The 16,564-nt window shown below is 40.5% G+C and overlaps 1 protein-coding gene across 1 annotated transcript in view; it reads left to right on the top strand.

Moving 5' to 3' along the window:
- Positions 1-1,679: 1,679 nt before the first annotated feature.
- Positions 1,680-16,564, top strand: part of LVRN (laeverin) — an 80,410-nt gene continuing 65,525 nt past the window's right edge. The window contains exon 1 of the mRNA XM_008048931.1: positions 1,680-2,523. Coding sequence (XP_008047122.1) covers positions 1,826-2,523 — 698 coding nt within the window. The 5' untranslated portion in view covers positions 1,680-1,825. The remainder of the gene's footprint in view (positions 2,524-16,564) is intronic.

Raw genomic sequence — 16,564 nt, 5'->3', positions numbered from 1 at the left:
ATCTACTTTTCAGTAGGGTTTCTTTTATATAAATGAGGGGAGGAACGCTTCTCATATGTTTGAAGTAATCTTGTTGCTGACTTGTTTCCTTTTTTACCTTTCCTTGGGAATCTGGAATCCTTCAAAATTCTTCAAGAAATTGTCGGGGGGAGGGGGTAGTAGGGTCAGTAATTAGTTGATTAGCTCCACATTTGTCACAATCCCAACCCGACAATGACCTAAACCTCCAGGCTTCTGCTGCTGCAGTCGCTCAGAGTTCCAGCAGCACAACTTGTGGCAGGTACATAGAAGTAGGAGGAGCTTCTTCCCCTCTGGTCTTCTGAGAGTGATGCATGTGGTCATGATTACTTTTTAAAATGATCGTTCTGTTTCGGAAGAAAGCAAATTCAACTTAAAATCGAGGGACTGGTCCACAGATTACAGCACAATCTTGTCTTGAGGAAGCGCACGTTTTCCAAGAGAATTGCCGGCTCTAGTCTGTCTCCGAACTCAGGTGAAAGGGTTTCCTCGCCGGAAAAGAGACACAGTCAAAGCAGTAAAGCCAAGACCATTTCATAGCTGCTCGGGAGAAGTTATTTTCGCTGTGAAGAACCTGGACTCTAAAGACAGGGGATGCTAAAACAAATCTTCAGCCTGCGACAGGCTCTTAACTCTTCCTCTCCTCCCTCCCTAGTGCCTTCTAATGCGTGCGTGTAGACCCAGCGCTGCAGCCAAGGAATGTGCCCAGGCGCACCAGCTATAGCAAACACGCACGACGACATGCCAAAGACCTCACCGACCCCGGTTCCGCCTGGGAAATCAGCTCCAGCCCCGAGGTCTCCGGGCGGGGAGACGGGCCGCCAGATGGTTTTATTGTCTTTGCTTGAAACCAGTGGCTTTTGAAAGCAGGCGTTCCCTTTCCCTGGGCAGGATTGCGGAAGCCCAGACTCGGTTTCTGGAAGGAAAACCCGGGCCGTGGCAGAGCGAAGTGGAGGCTTTCCCCTGGGTCCCGTCCTGTGGCACGTGGATCCCACCCCGCACCCCTTCACCGGGGAATCGCGGACGCCACGCTCCCTAGCATTTTGTCGCTCCTCCCTCCTGCCCGGCTTCCTAAACTCCAGGCAGGCTCGGGGACTCCCGCCGGACCCTGTTTCCATCTTCGCACTCGCGGCCAGAGTCGCGTGCTTCCCGGGTTTATTCAGGAGGCGTATTTATGGTCACAGATTTGTCTCCAGCAATTTGTTGTGACCGCGCGGCCGGCCCTCGCAGGGTCATTTCAGAGCGCGTTCCCAAATGTCCTGGTCCTCAAGCCCTCACCGACCCCTAGCACACGATGCCCGCGGCGGCGGTGGAGCAGGTGTGCTGTTGGCAGGTAGTTCTTCGCTATGGTCAAGGAGGGGAAGGTGCTCCGTATCCGTCCCTTTTCCGACAACACCTGAAACCGTATTGGGGCACACCCCAGCAAATCCCATGAATCCGAACACCCCCGCGGAAGGTGTCCAGATTCGAGTCTGGTCCGACCGCCCCCTCTCCGCGCCAACCCTGGAGGCATCTTCTCAGCACGAACTTTTCCTCCCCATCCCAAGGGACACACGCCTCGGCGCGCAGGGTCCGCCTCTTCCCGGTGCTCGGCTGGGGGCGGAGAGGGGCGGGGGTGGGTGGGCAGGGACCTGGATCTGAGTAGCTGAGAGAGGGAAGCCGTGGTCCCGACCGCTCTCTCAGGTCTCCCGGTCCTGGCAAGATCTGCGAGGAGAGACAGGACGACGGAGTAGGAGCAAGGGTTCTGTCACTGAGGGGTTCGAAGCGGTCTCAGAGCTCCCACCTCGCGCCCGACCCCGGCCCCGCCATGGGGTCCCCTTCCAACTCGGGCTTCTATGTGAGCCGCACGGTGGCCCTGCTGCTGGCAGGACTGGCGGCCGCGTTCCTGCTGGCGCTGGCTGTGCTCGCCGCGCTGTACGGCCACTGCGCGCGCGTCTCGTCCTCCGCGCCGTGCGGCCTCGGGGTACCGGACGCTGCTCCCGCCCCGTCGGGTGGGCACGGGAAGCCACCGCCCACCCCGAAACCTGACCGTGCGCGCGAGGCTACGGTGACTCCCACCGCGGGCGACTGGCATCCCCCTGGGCCCTGGGACCAGCCGCGCCTGCCACCCTGGCTCGTGCCGCTGCACTACGAGCTGGAGTTGTGGCCTCGGCTGAGGTTCCACAAGTTCTCGGAGAAGTCGCTGCGGTTCACCGGCCGGGTGAACATCACGGTGCGCTGCACGACGGCCACCGCGCGGCTACTGCTGCACAGCCTCTACCTGGACTGCGAGCGCGCCGAGGTGCGGGGTCCCCTCTCCTCGGGCGCGGGGGACGCCGCCGCCGGCCGCGTGCCGGTGGATAACATGTGGTTCCAGCCGGACACGGAATATTTGGTGCTGGAGCTCGGCGAGACCCTGCAGCCAGGGAGCATCTATGAACTGCAGCTCAGCTTCCGGGGCATGGTGGATGAGTACCTCAGGGAGGGACTCTTCCTCAACGTCTATACCGACCAGGGCGAGCACAGGTAAGGGCGGGCCAGCCCGGGGCCCGCTCGGCTCGTCTCCGCGTCCCGGCGCAGGCTGCGGTCAAGTTGCCTACCGCGCCCAGGGGCGCATCTCCAGCTTTCACTCCCTAAAGGGCTTCCCTCTCATCCCTGGCGACGCTTTATTCCAGGGCCAAAGGGCGAGCGCCCCCTCCTTTCCTTTTCCCCAAACCTTGCTGGGAATAAAAACTTTGAGAGGTGGCCTTTCCTCTGGCCAGTTTTTGGCCCAACCCCTGCCTCTTTTGAGGTCACTGGTGCTCCCAGACGTTCAGAAGGCCCCTTTCTTCCCATAGTTTGAAATTTCTTCAACCCTTTGAACAAACCCCGTGCTGCTCAAAGATTGGTCCTTGGACCAGCAGCAGCTATAATCCTTGGGAACCTGATAGAAATGCAAAATCTCAGACTCCACTCCCGACCAGGGGGATCAGCATCTGCGTTTTAACGAGGTCTGGGGTGACTCTCGAGGGCTGAAGTTGGAGGCGCGGGGCTGAAGTCCCTGCCACGTGCCCAGCGCTCGCCGCGCGCGGCTCCCTGCTCGTTTTCCAAACTCTGCAACCGCGGCTCTTTCAACAGGTATACCCGGGTCGAGGTTGTTTGTTCCCTCGTCTCTTGATTTGTTGATAAGGTTCTCCACAACTTCGGAATCATCCCTCTTTGAACTCTCCCCCTCCCACCCCTGCCTGGGGAGCGCATCTTTTTTTTTTGCTGGAGGACGGATGCCTCTTGAACCTGCTCCGGGCACTGCAGGGCTTCAGAGCCCGACACCATGGGGATTGCTCTGCTGGAAAGAATAGGAAAGGGAATGGGAATGGGAATGGGAATAGGAATAGGAATAAGACTAGTAATAGTCTTATTCCCGTGTAATAGTCTCGTGTTCTTTTTGCACTCATTTGAGATATCTCCCACTCTGATTGCTTCCCATCCTTGCATGACAAACGTGGCCTCTGTCCATACTCTGCGACCAGGCCACTGTCCTCCAGTGAAGTGAGGAAAGTGGAAGATAACAAAGAAGTTGTTTTTTTTTCTTTTCCAACCGGCGATTTCTTTTTACTCACGCACTGGCGGAGCATTTGTGGTTTATGCAACTGCATGTACTTTGCCCTTTATTATTAGAGAAAATGTTCTCAGATGTTCTCTGAAGGAGAGAAACCCATAAATTATTCCCTAAACCATCTTCTGCATTATTCTCAAAATTTCAGGCGTTTTAAAGTAAGTTCAATGAACTGCCCCAGATGATGTGTCATCTGTGACTTTTGCTTTTAAGGACAGTGCGTTTGACTTTCCTTTCAAAAATGCATCAATGCTTGATAAATAGTTTTGAAATGTTCTTATTCAGATGTTGTGTTACCCAACTTATGTGTACTGGGAACTTTCTGAAATTACTATGTGAAGTTCAGGATGCAAGATCTTTCAGAGGAAAAAAATGGAAACTCTTTGCATACATATCTGACAGGTTTTTTGCTTCTGGTCAGTAAATTTTCATCTGTTCACCCATCTCTTCCTTCTTCTTGTTTTCGGTGGGGCTATGGCCTAGACAAAGCAGCAAAAATGATAGAGTCTCTTGCCATTTTTCTGTTGTACCACCAACTCTAGCATGAACCAGAAACCATATTTTCAGAACATCAAAATTCAAACGAGAAATAAATAACTTAATAAAGTCCTACAACTGTTCATAAACCAAGATAGAGCTCCAGAATTGTGATGTTTTGGAAGAGGTGTTACCAGGAGGTTGTACTGTGGTTAAGTCTGACGTCACGGTCATAAAGAACTTGCACAGAATGACGGTTTGCAGTGGCAGAATGCGGGAGCCCAACGGGCCTGAGTTTGAACCTGAGCTGTGTAAATTGAGCCAGTCTTATAATCTCTCTGAGTCTGTGGCCTAATTCATGGAATAGATATAATGACCATCAACTTTTAGAGTATTGTGAGGATTACATGAGAAAGGCGGTGTGCTGTGACCAGCACACAACCTGGGCAGTGGTAACTGCTGTACTTAGGTTGGGTTATCATTGTAAAAAAAACAGCCTCCTTGATGTGTAAACATGGAAACTGTCAAGTCCAAGAAAAAGATTCTTAGGTGGGGAGAAGCCAGGAGCTGGAAAAGTAGGGAGTCATTGTTTAATAGGTATAGATTCTTGTTTTGCAAGATGAAAAGAGTTCTGGAAATTGCTTGACAATAATGTGAATGTACTTAATACCACTGAACCATACACTTACAATGGTGAAAATGATAAATTATGTGTAATGTGTATTTAACTACAATTACAATTTTAAAAATAGAAAAAAAATTCTAGATTAGTGAGTCTAGAATAGGGCTCAGAAACGTACATATTTTAATGATTGTCTCAGATAATTCTGATGCCCACAATCAGTGCCTCACACTTTTTCCTAATTTTTTATTTTGAAATAACTATAACCAGAGGTCGTAAAGATAGCATAGATAGATCCCAGGTACCCTTCATTTAGTTTCCCCAAATGATTATATCTCACGTAATTAAAGTACAATATTAAAAGCAGGGATTTGACATTGGTACTATATGTGTGTCTGGTTTTATGTTATTTACCACATGGTTAGATTTGTGTAACTACTTCCACAATCAAGATACAGAGCCTCAAAGACTGGTCTCATAATTCCTCTTTATATCACACCCCTCCCCCACTATTTCTCACCCCTGGCAACCATTAATCTGTTCCCCATTTCTATAATTTTGTCATTTTGAGAATACTATATAATTGAAATTATATAGTATATGATCTTTAGATATTGGGTCTTCTTAGCATAATGCCTTTGGGATCCATCCAAGTTGTCGGTATCAATAGTTTGATTCTTTTTATTGCTGAATTATATTCCATGGTATGGATATACCACTGTTTAGTCATTTACATATTGAGGGATATTTTAGTTATTTCTAGTTTTGGCTATTACAAATAAAGCTTCTATGAGTGTGTGCATGTTGTGAACATAGTTTTATTTCTCTGGGACAACTGCCCACAAGTATGATTGCTGGGCTGTGTGGTGGTTGCATGTTTAATTTTTAAGAAGTTGCCAAATTGCTTCCCAAAGTGGAGGTATTATTTTACACTCCTCCAGTAATGTATGAGTTTCTATGCCACCATTTGGTATTGTCACTATTTTTTACTTTAGCTGTCCTGAGAAGTATATAGTAATATCTCATTGTGGCTTTTGTTTGCATTTCTCTAATATCTAATGATGTTAAACATCTTTTCATGTGCTTATTTGTCATCAGTGTATAATCTTCAGTGAAGTGTCTCTTCATGTCTTCTGCCTAATTTTTTAATAAAATTTTTTAAACTGTTGAATTCTGAGTTCTTTATATAGTCTAGATTTAGTTATTTGTGAGATATATATGGCTTGAAAATCTGTTTTCCCAAGCTGTAGCATGTCTTTTTATCCTCTTAATAAGGTCTTCCACAGGAAAAAAGTTTTAGATATTAATGAAGTCCAATTTATCTAGTATTTTAATGGATTATGCCTTTGGTGTCAGATCTAAGAACTCTTCACCAAGTCCTAGGTTCTGCAGATTTTCTATATTATCTTCTTAAAGTGTTTTATATTCAAAGTGATCCACTTTGAATGAATTTTTATATAAGATATGATATTTAGGTCAGAGTTTTTTGTTTTGCTTTGTTTTTGGCCTATGGATATCCAATTGACCCAGCACCATTTGTTGAAAAGACATCCTACTCTCCATTGAATTGCTCTTGCACCAGCTGAATGCAAGAGTTTAAAAACATGCTGGTGTTGCACAGGGTGTGTCTTGATGGCTCATCTTCAGTGGTGGTCCTCTGGGAGGCCTGGTTGGTGTTATCTCAGCTGCAGTCAGGTTATGGATCAACTAACTCCTGACTCCCCCAAGTGGGAGGATCCCACAGTCAGGCTGTTTTAAGGTTTAAGATTAAGAGAGAGAGAAAAAAGAACAACTTTAAAATACATTTTAAATTTTGGTAAGTAAATTTTGACAATACCTTACAATCTGTATAAAATAAATGTCTAATCTAGTACAAATGGTTGTAGTTACAACATTCTGTTTCATCCAATGATTCCTAACAATTATTACCAAGGACTCTATAAAACATAGCACTATGGAACTATACTTTGTACCAGTTGCTCCTGACCTTGGGAACCCATTGCAGAGGATACCCCTAAGCTAACAGGTGGTTACTCAGCTTGTTGAGGGTTACTTTATCATCTGATAATGGGAAAGTTTGGTATGTTTTATTTATTTATTTATTTATTTTTGAGTCTGTGTTTTTTCCTTTCCTGGTAAGTACAAATCAGTCAAATGGTCTTGGATTACAGAATGGCTACAAAGTCATCTTTGACTCTTTTAAAGAACTAAATACACATTTTCTGAAATATATCCCTGAGGGTAAAATTAGTTATACCAGTACTGAGATACTTTGAGGATCATTTTCCATTTGTATCCCCTTGAAGATGAGCTTGGCTCTCCCAGAAACCCTTGTCTGGTCCCAGTGAATAAATCAGAATCTTTGGGATCCCTTTGATAGGGTGATATCGTACCATTACTGCATATCAATTATTTACATCCACATTTTAATGTACTGAGTACAAGAATTATATAAGGTATGTATAGATGTAAGAAGCATGGTATCTAACTCCATGAGAAACAATTTAAAAACAACACAAAATACCAGAGTGATGTCCTTTTGTTGTTGGTATAAGTGGATTGAGAAGGTTTGGAATGAAATCTTTTAAGTTAATATGAAGATAATGCCTTCCTTTTGTTTGAGAAATCTGAAGTTCAGATCTTCATTAGAATCGCCAGTACTTTTTGTACTGCTCATGACACTTTCTGAGAAAATATACCCTATTCAGGTTGTGTTCTATTTCAGTGGTCTTCTCTCCTTCCAGTTCCAGCTTTCTAATGATTAGTGTTTATATGACATATCCTTTTGTAGCCTTTTACTTTTCACCTATATGTATCTTGATGTTAAATGTGAATTTCTTATTGAAAACATAGAGTTGGGTCTTGCTTTTTTATAGTCTGCAATCTTTGTCTTAATAGGGAATAGACTATTGGCATTGATGTAATTATTGATTTGATTGGATTTAAGTGTACCATCTTGCTATTTGTTTTCTGCTTTTCCATCTGTTCTTTTGTTTCTCTTTTTAAAACCTTCTTTGGCATTGAGTATTTTTAAAAAAATACCCCATTTAATCTTCACTTTGACTAATTAGCTATATCTTTTTTAGGGAGATTGAAGGAGGTGGGTGGGAGGATGGCTCTAAGGTTTACAATACAACATGCATTCTTAACTTTCACAGACTATGGCCAAATGATATACCACTTCACAAAGTTGTATGAATCTTAGAACCACATCCTTCCATTTTCTCCCTACTATCTTTTGTGCTATAGTTGCTGTATATTTTATTCCTGATAGGTTATAAATTCCATGATATATTGTTATTGTTTTTGCTTAAAACTATCAATTGCTTTTAAACAAATTTTTAACAAGAGAAAAACTCTTTTATTTACTTTTATATATACCATCTCAGTGCTTTTTTCTTTTTCTTGAGACGAGGTCTCACTCTGTTGCATAGACTAGAGTGCAGTGGTGAAATCATAGCTCACTGCAGCCTTGACCTCATAGGCTCAAATGCCCCTCCTGTCTCAGCCTTCCAAGTAGCCAGGACTATAGGCATGAACCACTGTGCCTGGCCCAGTGCTCTTTATTCCTCTATGTACAGCTAAGTTTTCTTATTGTATTAGTTTCCTTTCTCCTAAAGAACTTTAACAAATATCTCTTCAATATTAGATCCACTGGTGATAAATTCTGTTAGCTTTTGTTAGTCTGAAAAAGTTTTATTTTTCCTTCATTTTTGAAAGATACATTTCTGGTTATAGAATTCTAGATGAGCAGACTTGTTTTTGTTGTTGTTTTAATTTCAGCAAGTCAAAGATGTTATCCGTCTGGACCATAGTTTCTGCAGAGAAGTCTATAGTTTAAATTTTTTTTCCTCTACATGAGATTTGCCTTTCTTCTTTACCTGCTTTTAAGTTTCTCTTTATTACTTATTTTTGGCAATTTGACTATGATTTGCATCAATGTGATTAGCACTGTTTTATCCTGTTTGGGGTCCATTGAGCTTCTTGTATCTGTGGGTTTATACTTTTCATCAAATTTGGAAAAACTTCCAGTCATTGTTTTAAACTTTTTTTTTTCTGTCCCTTACTTTTTTTTCCTCTTCTTATTCTGTGATTCCAATTATTTATTTGCTGCCTGACATTACCTAACAGCTCACAGCTACCACAGCCTCAACCTGCTGGGCTCAGGCAACCCCTCCTCCTTGGCCTTCCAAGTAGCTGGGACTACGGAAGCATGCTACTGTGCCTGGTCAACTTTTTTGATTTATCGTAGAGACAAGGCCTTGCCATGTTGCTCAGGTTGGTTGGAACTGCTTGGCTCAGGCAATCCTCCCACCTTGGCTTCCCCAAATACTGGGATTACAGGTGGGAACCACCAACTGGCCTTCTTTTCATTATTTTTTAGTATTTTGTTCTCTGTGTGTTTTTATTTGGATAGCTCCTATTGTTTTGTCTTCAATTTCATTTATTATTTTTTTCTTCTGTGGTGTTTAATGTTTTTTTAGTCCCATCTAGTGAAACTGCCATTTAAGATGTTATTTTTTATCGTTAACATTTTTACATTTTTTAAAGGATTTTTTTCTTTTCTTCAACTTTTAATTTTTTTAGTTTTTTTAAAAAATTTTTTGAGTTGGAGTCTCACTCTGTCACCCAGGCTGGAGTGCCGTAACACACTCACGGCCATCCCAGCATCCACCTGCTGGGCTCTGGCGATCCTTCCACCTCAGCCTTCCAAGTAACTGTAACTACAGCTGTGCGCTACCATACCCAGCTAATTTTTTTTTTACTTATTGTAAATAAATATTGCGGGCTCAGGCAATCCACTCGCCTCGGCCTCCCAAAGTGCTGGGATTACAGGCTGAGCCACCAAGCTCGGCCAATTTTTTTATTTTAAAGATGTGGGGTCCAATTCAGGGTTAGGTATACAAATGTTCATATGCAGGTACCCTTGTTGATGAGGTGCGTCCTCCTTCCCGGACAGATTCCCACTGCTGCCAATCCTGCCCCCAACCCCGCAGTTTCCCGCTACTGTCAATCCCTTTCTTAGAGTGTGAGGATAATTGTTCAAGGTCTGCTTATGAGTGAGAACATGTGATACTCGGTTCTTTGTTTCTGTGAGAGATAACTCAGTATTATAAACTCTACGTCCATCCAGGTTGCTGTGAAGTTCAAAACATTTTTACATTCTTACATCTTTCATACAATTTATCATGGTGTTCATTCTTAAAAATATACTTAAGCATATTGGACATATTTTTGATAGCTGCTTTAATGTTCTTGCCTGCTAAATTCAACATCTCTGTCATTTTTGATTTTGTTTCTATTAACTTTTTTTCCTCTAGACTATCATGCACATTTCCTTGCTTCTTTGTAGTTCTAGTAATTTTTAAATAGCTTTATTAAATTAAAATTGAAAGTATACTGTGCATATTTAAAGTGTATAACTTGAAACATTTTGGCATATATACACATATGAGTTATTAAATCATCACTACAATCAAGACAATGAACATATTCATCATCTCTAAAAGTTTCTTGTGCTCTTTCTTTTAAAGATGTGGGGTTTTTAGATTTTAGGGGTACACATGCATGTTTGTTTCATGGACACATTATATAGTGGTGGGGATTAGCTCTCAGGTGGCCCATTCCTCATATAGTGAACATTGTACCCAGTAGGTAGTTTTGGAACCCTAATCTGCCTCATCACCTCCCCCCTTATCAGCGTCCCAGTGTCTATTACTTCCATCTTTGTAGCTGTTTAGATCCCACATATGAGTGAGAACCTATAGTGTTTGGTTTTCTGTTTCTGAGTTCGTTCACTTTTTGATTTACAAAGATGCAAAGGATGATGATCTCTAGCTCCATTCATGTTGCTGCAAGGGACATAGTTTCATTCTTTTTTTAATGACTAGATATATGCCACATTTTCTTTACTTGGTTGTTGGTAGGCACTTAGGTTGGTTCCCTGATTTTACTATTGTGAATAGTGCTGCAAAGAACATGCAAGTTCAGGCATCTTTTTTATACAGTAAGTCCTCTACATACAAACTTTCAAAGATGCAAATACGTGTTCTCATGTCCAATCACATAAGTTAGTTCATATGTCTAGCATACATTGTCACATGCATGTATCCTCTACAAGTGGTTGTGCTTTCTTTATTTTTCGTGTTTGCTTTTTATGTATTATTTGTGTGAAAAGTTATTATAAACCTATTACACTACAGTATTATATAGTCAATTGTTAGTTGGGTACCTAGGCTAACTTTGTTGGACTTATGAACCAATGGGACTTATGAATGTACTCTTGGTAGGGAGCTCATTCGTATATATATTGATTTCTCTTGGGGGGCAATAGGTTCCTAGTAGTGGGATTGCTGGGTCAAATGATAATTTAATTTTTAGTTGTTAGAGAAATCTCCATACTGTTTTCCGTAGAGGCTGAGTTTACAATCCCACCAATAGTGGATGAATGTTCCCTTTTTTCTGCAACCTTGTCAACATCTATTGTTTTTTGACTTTCTAACAATAGCCATTCTGACTGGCGTGAGGTTATATTTCATTGTGGTTTTAATGTACATTTCTCTGATAATTAGTAATGTTGAGCATTTTTTCTTATGTTTATTGGCCACTTGTGTGTCTTCTTTTGAGAATTGTCTAATATGTCCTTTGGCCACCTTTTGATGAGGTTATTTGTTTTTTCATGTTGAGTTGTTTGAGTTCCTAGTAGATTCTGGATTTTAACCCTTTGGAGTATAATTATCAAATATTTTCTCCTATTCAGTAAGTTTTCATTCTGTTGATTGTTTCTTCTGCCATGCAAGAAGCCTTTTAGTTTAATTAAGTCCCATTTGTCTATTTTTGATTTTGTTGCAATTACTTTTGGGGTTTTATAGTTAGATCTATGACAGATTTTAAGGTAATTTTTGTATGTGGTGTGAGGTGTGGATTGAAGTTCACTTTTTTGCCTATGGAAGTTGAATTGTCTCATCACCATGTGTTGAAAAGTCTATTGTTGCTCCATTAAATTGTCTTTGCATCTTTGTAAAAAAAAAATCAATTTTTATATAGATGTGGTTATATTTTTGGATTGTTTAGTCTGTTACACTCACCTATTTGTTTATCTTTATGCCAATTCCATACTGTCTATAGCCTTATAATAAATCTTGAAATCAGGTATTATTCATCTAAAAAGTCAAAGTTATGTCAGATATTCTAAATCCTTTGCATTTTCATATGAATTTTAGAATTACTTCCTTTTTAGGTTAGTTACCTTTTATTGTCTTATTCCAATGTCTAGAGTCTACAGTACAATGTTGAATAGAAGAAAAAAGTACAGAAAACCCATTCTCATTCCTTATTTTAAGGTGAAAGCATTCAGTCTTGCACCATTAATTATTATTTTCCCCTTAGCATTTTTGGGGAAGAATCCTTTTATTATGTAGAGGAAGTTTTATTTTGTTTATAATTTTCTGAGAGTGATGATCAGGAATGGATGTCAGATTTTTTCAAATGTGTATTCTGCCTCTATTGAAATGATCATAGTTTTTATTATTTATTTCTAATGATAAAGCAACCTTGAATTCCTGGCATAAATTCCAACTGGTCTTGATGTATTCACCTTTTTATATCAGGGGTACCAAGAAATATAAACACATTTTATGAGATGTTATCTATGTATTGCTTTTCAAAGTTTAATTGAATTGCAGTGGCATGATGTTCGCTCAACCAAGATTCTGCCATTTTCTTTGACCAGCCTGCCTGTTGCATGGTGACTCTAGCATTCATTTGATTAACACCATTCTCTGAGTGAACATCATACTTAAAATGTGTATACGTTTTTTTGGCACCCCAGTATATTGTTAGATTTGATTTACTAAAATTTTGTTTAGACTTTTTTGCTTTATATTCATGAAAGATAATGACTTGTAGTAGTAGTTGTTTTCTTGCAATTTCTTTGTCTGATTTTGGTGTCAGAGTAACACTGGTTTCAAACAATAAATTCATGTTTCTCTCTTCTTTACTTGTCTCTTCTCCAATTTTCAGAAATAATTTGCATAAAATTGTTACTTTTTATTTCTTAAATGCCTGGTTGAATTTCAGTGATCAAGTCACCTGGTCCTGGAAATTCTTTGAGGGGTAGTTTTTAACTATAAGTTAAATTAATATAATAGATATAGGGTTATTTGGATTATCTATTTCTTCAGGAATGAGTTTTGATAGTTTGTCTTTCAAGGAATTTGTCCATTTAATTGAAGTTTTCAAATTTATAAGTATAAAATTAAAAATATCTCCTTATTATTCTTTTAATATCTGTAGACTCTGTAGTGACATAACTTTATTTCATTTCTGGTATTGATAATTTGTGTCCTCTCTTTGGGAGCTGGAGCCCTGTTCTAGTCCCACCCTACCACTTACTAGTTGTCTAACTAGTTGCTTCAGATTCTAGATATGTAAATTGAGAAGGTGGGACTCTTGCAGGTTTCTTTTGCTTCCAATATTTAATAAGTTTGATCAGTCTGCCTAGATGTTTATCTATTTTATTAATCTTCTTGTAGAACCAGTTTTTGGCTTCACTGATTTTCCCTATTGTTTTTTATTTCATTGATTTATATTTTGATCTTTATTAGTTCATTTCATTTACTTTTTCTATACTCTTAAGGTTGACACAAAGTCATTAAATTAAAATTCTTCTTTTCTAATATCGGCATTTAATGTTATAAATTTCTCACCAACTAGTGCTTTAGTGGCATGCCACAAATAGTACTAATATTGTATTTTTAAAATTTTCACTCAGTTCAAAATACTTTCTAATTTCCGTTTTGATTCCATATTTGGCTCATAGGCTATGTAGTAATATTTGGGCATTTTCTTAGCTTTTATTGAGTGCCTGACATTTAAATTTGTATGCTATTAAGTGCTAGATTTTGTTATATTGCTTTACTTAAAGAATGTTGGCCTTTTTTGGATAGTAACAAGTTACTTGGTGAACTTCCTGATCCTTGTTTGGCCCTCTTAAGCCTTGTTTTTAAGGCCTTTGAGTTGCTCCAAAGTAGCTTTTGCTCTGTGGCTACTTTAGCTCACTACTCAGGCATTGCACTTCTGTTCAATATTCTGGCTTGAGGGAATGCAAACAACTTCTAGCACTATGTGAGCTCTGAGAATTGTACAGTTTACCCTTCTCTGGTACTTGTTCTTCCTCCAACAATTTTTCTTTGCCTGACCTCATGAAGTGCAGATTGATATAGTATTTGACCAAAGACTCAAGGGAAATCCTATGTGGATTTCTGGAGGTCTTTCTCTACATAGTTACCTCGTTTCTTATAATCTACTTATACACTACTCTGCAAATCCTAGCTGTCTAGGTGTCCCTGAATGGCAGCGTCTGTCTCCTCAACTCAATGAGACCATCGGATTCTGCTTCAGTTCCCCTTTCCTGTGCTGCAGTTTAGAAATTTCATCCAGGCAGAAAGACAGGGTGATTGGAGCATTTGCCTTGTTTGTTTCTCATCTCTTGGGAGAGAACAGTCCTGTGCTTGTGGTTATCTAATGCTTGAAAATAGTTGTTTCATATATTTTGTCAGTTTGTTAACTGTTTTTTAAGTGTTAATCCCTCAGGGTGGCACATAGAAGTTTCATCATCTCTAGATTTGGGAATATTATTAATTACAAAGTTCATCTTCATGACATCTTAGCTTTTTTTTTTTTTTTTAGCATTTATTACATTATGTATTTCAAGGCAGGCAGTGCATTGGATAGCACTCCAGGTTTGGGAGCTGGAACCCTGATTCTGACCAGTTGCATAAGTCCCTAGGGAGTCTGTTTTCACATCTGTAAATTAAGATGGTGGGACTCTTCAAGGTCTCTCTACTTCTGAAATTCAATAAGGGAAAATATATAATCTTAATTTTGTTTAAAGATTCCCTAAATACTTCTTGCAGTTTTTATCCTGGAATTCTCTTGATCAAAAAAAGAAGAAATTAGAAGAAATATGGAGAAATGAAAACAGAAAAATCAAGATAAAAAATGAAAGTGTGAAGTAGTTGGAAAAAATAAGGCTTTTCTTGGGGCCAAATAAAGGTGAAAGCAGCATGACCAAAATCAATCAATCTGTGCAGGTGTAAACAGAGTGAACAGGGAATTGAAAGAGGCTTCCTTGCAGTTGCTGTTTTTGCTACGAAATCTGGCATGAAGCGCAGGTTATGACACACAAGAGAGAAATTTAAGCAATATTGGGAAAGAAGTCTCAAAACAAGGTCAGGGAACTCAAGTGCCAGACACACCATGTTGTTGGTGTCAGAGAGAAAAAAAAGTCATTTCATTATTCTATAGAGGTGACAACCCACACATTGTATGTGGCTAAGCAATTCTCTCTGGTGGATAGTTTTCCTCACCAAAGATTCAGAGTCTGTATCTTTTGAAAACAAATATAGCTAGCATATCGAAAAGGCACAACTCATAATTCTGGAAAAATGCAGTTTTATTTTTTTCCATTGTCCTTTAACAGTGGGAAATTTGGTTGATGCCTGTGGGGTAACTTTTCTGTTCTCCAGCCCATAGATTTCTGCTTCTTCTTAGGTGACAGATGATCTACTATAACTAAGTCATGCATACTGTCAGATAAAAAAAGTAGAAAACTATAATTCTCAAACCTTTCAGCTTGATTTACTGTTAAATCTCTCTCTCTCCTGCTTCCATCCTTTCTTCCCCACTCTTGGGCTACCTTTGGAATGGAAGCCTCCAGTAAGGTGGGAGGTGGGAGAGGAATAGTCCTTCTCCATTTCTTTGTGTCATGTTTCTAGTCCTCCCTGCCCATCTTGATAGCTGCTGTTTTGACCTCACAAGAGTTCAATGGGACTGACGGTGATAGGGAGAGGTGACACATAAGACAATTCTTATTTGAACTAGTACTTTGCCATTTGGTCTCACTCTGGTTCTGCAGATGCCTTTTCCACTTGAGATATCATTTTCCTGGATTCCAGAGTTTTCCTACTTTCTCCTACAATTTCTTTTACCCAGCATCTTCTCCTGTTTTTCTGTTTTTATGGTCACTGTGACTTCTGCAGCCCCTGGACATTGAATAGTTCCTCTCTAAGCCCCTCCAGTCTCTTCCAGGTGGTTCTATTTGATGCACCCAAGATAGTCCCCATCCTGACTCACTTGGTGTCTTTTTAAATTTAATTTTTTATGTTAAAGATGTGGGGTACAATTCAGGATTAGGCATACAAATGTTCATTATGCAGGTACCCTTGTTAATGAGGTGCCCCCCCCCCCAGCACGGCAGTTTCCAACTACTGCCAATCCCTTTCTTATAGTATTATGATAATTGTTCAAGATCCATTAATGAGTGAGAACATGTGGTACTCAGTTCTTTATTTCTGTGAGAGATAACTCTGTATTATAGACTCCAAGTCCATCCAAGTTGCTGCAAAGTTCATAATTTTGTCCTTCTTTATAGCTGATAATATTCCATGTATATGTACCTCATTTTTAAAATCCAGTCCTCTTTTGATGGGCAGCACAGTTGGTTCCTCAGTGTCCTAAAGCCCAATGCTCTTCCAAGAAATCCTCATACATCCTGTCTGGGCCTGGTGTGGGTCCCAAATGCAGCAGCACTCCAAAGCAGTCAGCCATTCTCTTGCCTTATAGATTCCTACTTGGTAGTAGTTAGACCACACTGTTAATATCAGCTTTCTCAAGAGTGAGTTGGGCTTCTAAACCTCTCAGCCTCAGGAAACACTTGGGCTTTTTGAGGAATCTTCTCTTGACCCATAGCTAAAAGTTTGCACCTCCTTCCAACTCTCAGAGCTTGGAAGGCTTGGCGAAAATTGCACATCCCTCCCCTCCATCAAGAGATCTCTTCTCTGATTTTTTAAAAATTTATTTCCATTCTCTGA

This window comes from Carlito syrichta, unplaced genomic scaffold (genome assembly GCF_000164805.1).
Source record: "Carlito syrichta isolate Samal-C Ts95f unplaced genomic scaffold, Tarsius_syrichta-2.0.1 Scaffold129867, whole genome shotgun sequence".
Lineage (NCBI taxonomy): Eukaryota > Metazoa > Chordata > Mammalia > Primates > Tarsiidae > Carlito > Carlito syrichta.
Note: the sequence above shows the minus strand (reverse complement) of the source record. Positions and strands in the feature narration are given on the sequence as shown.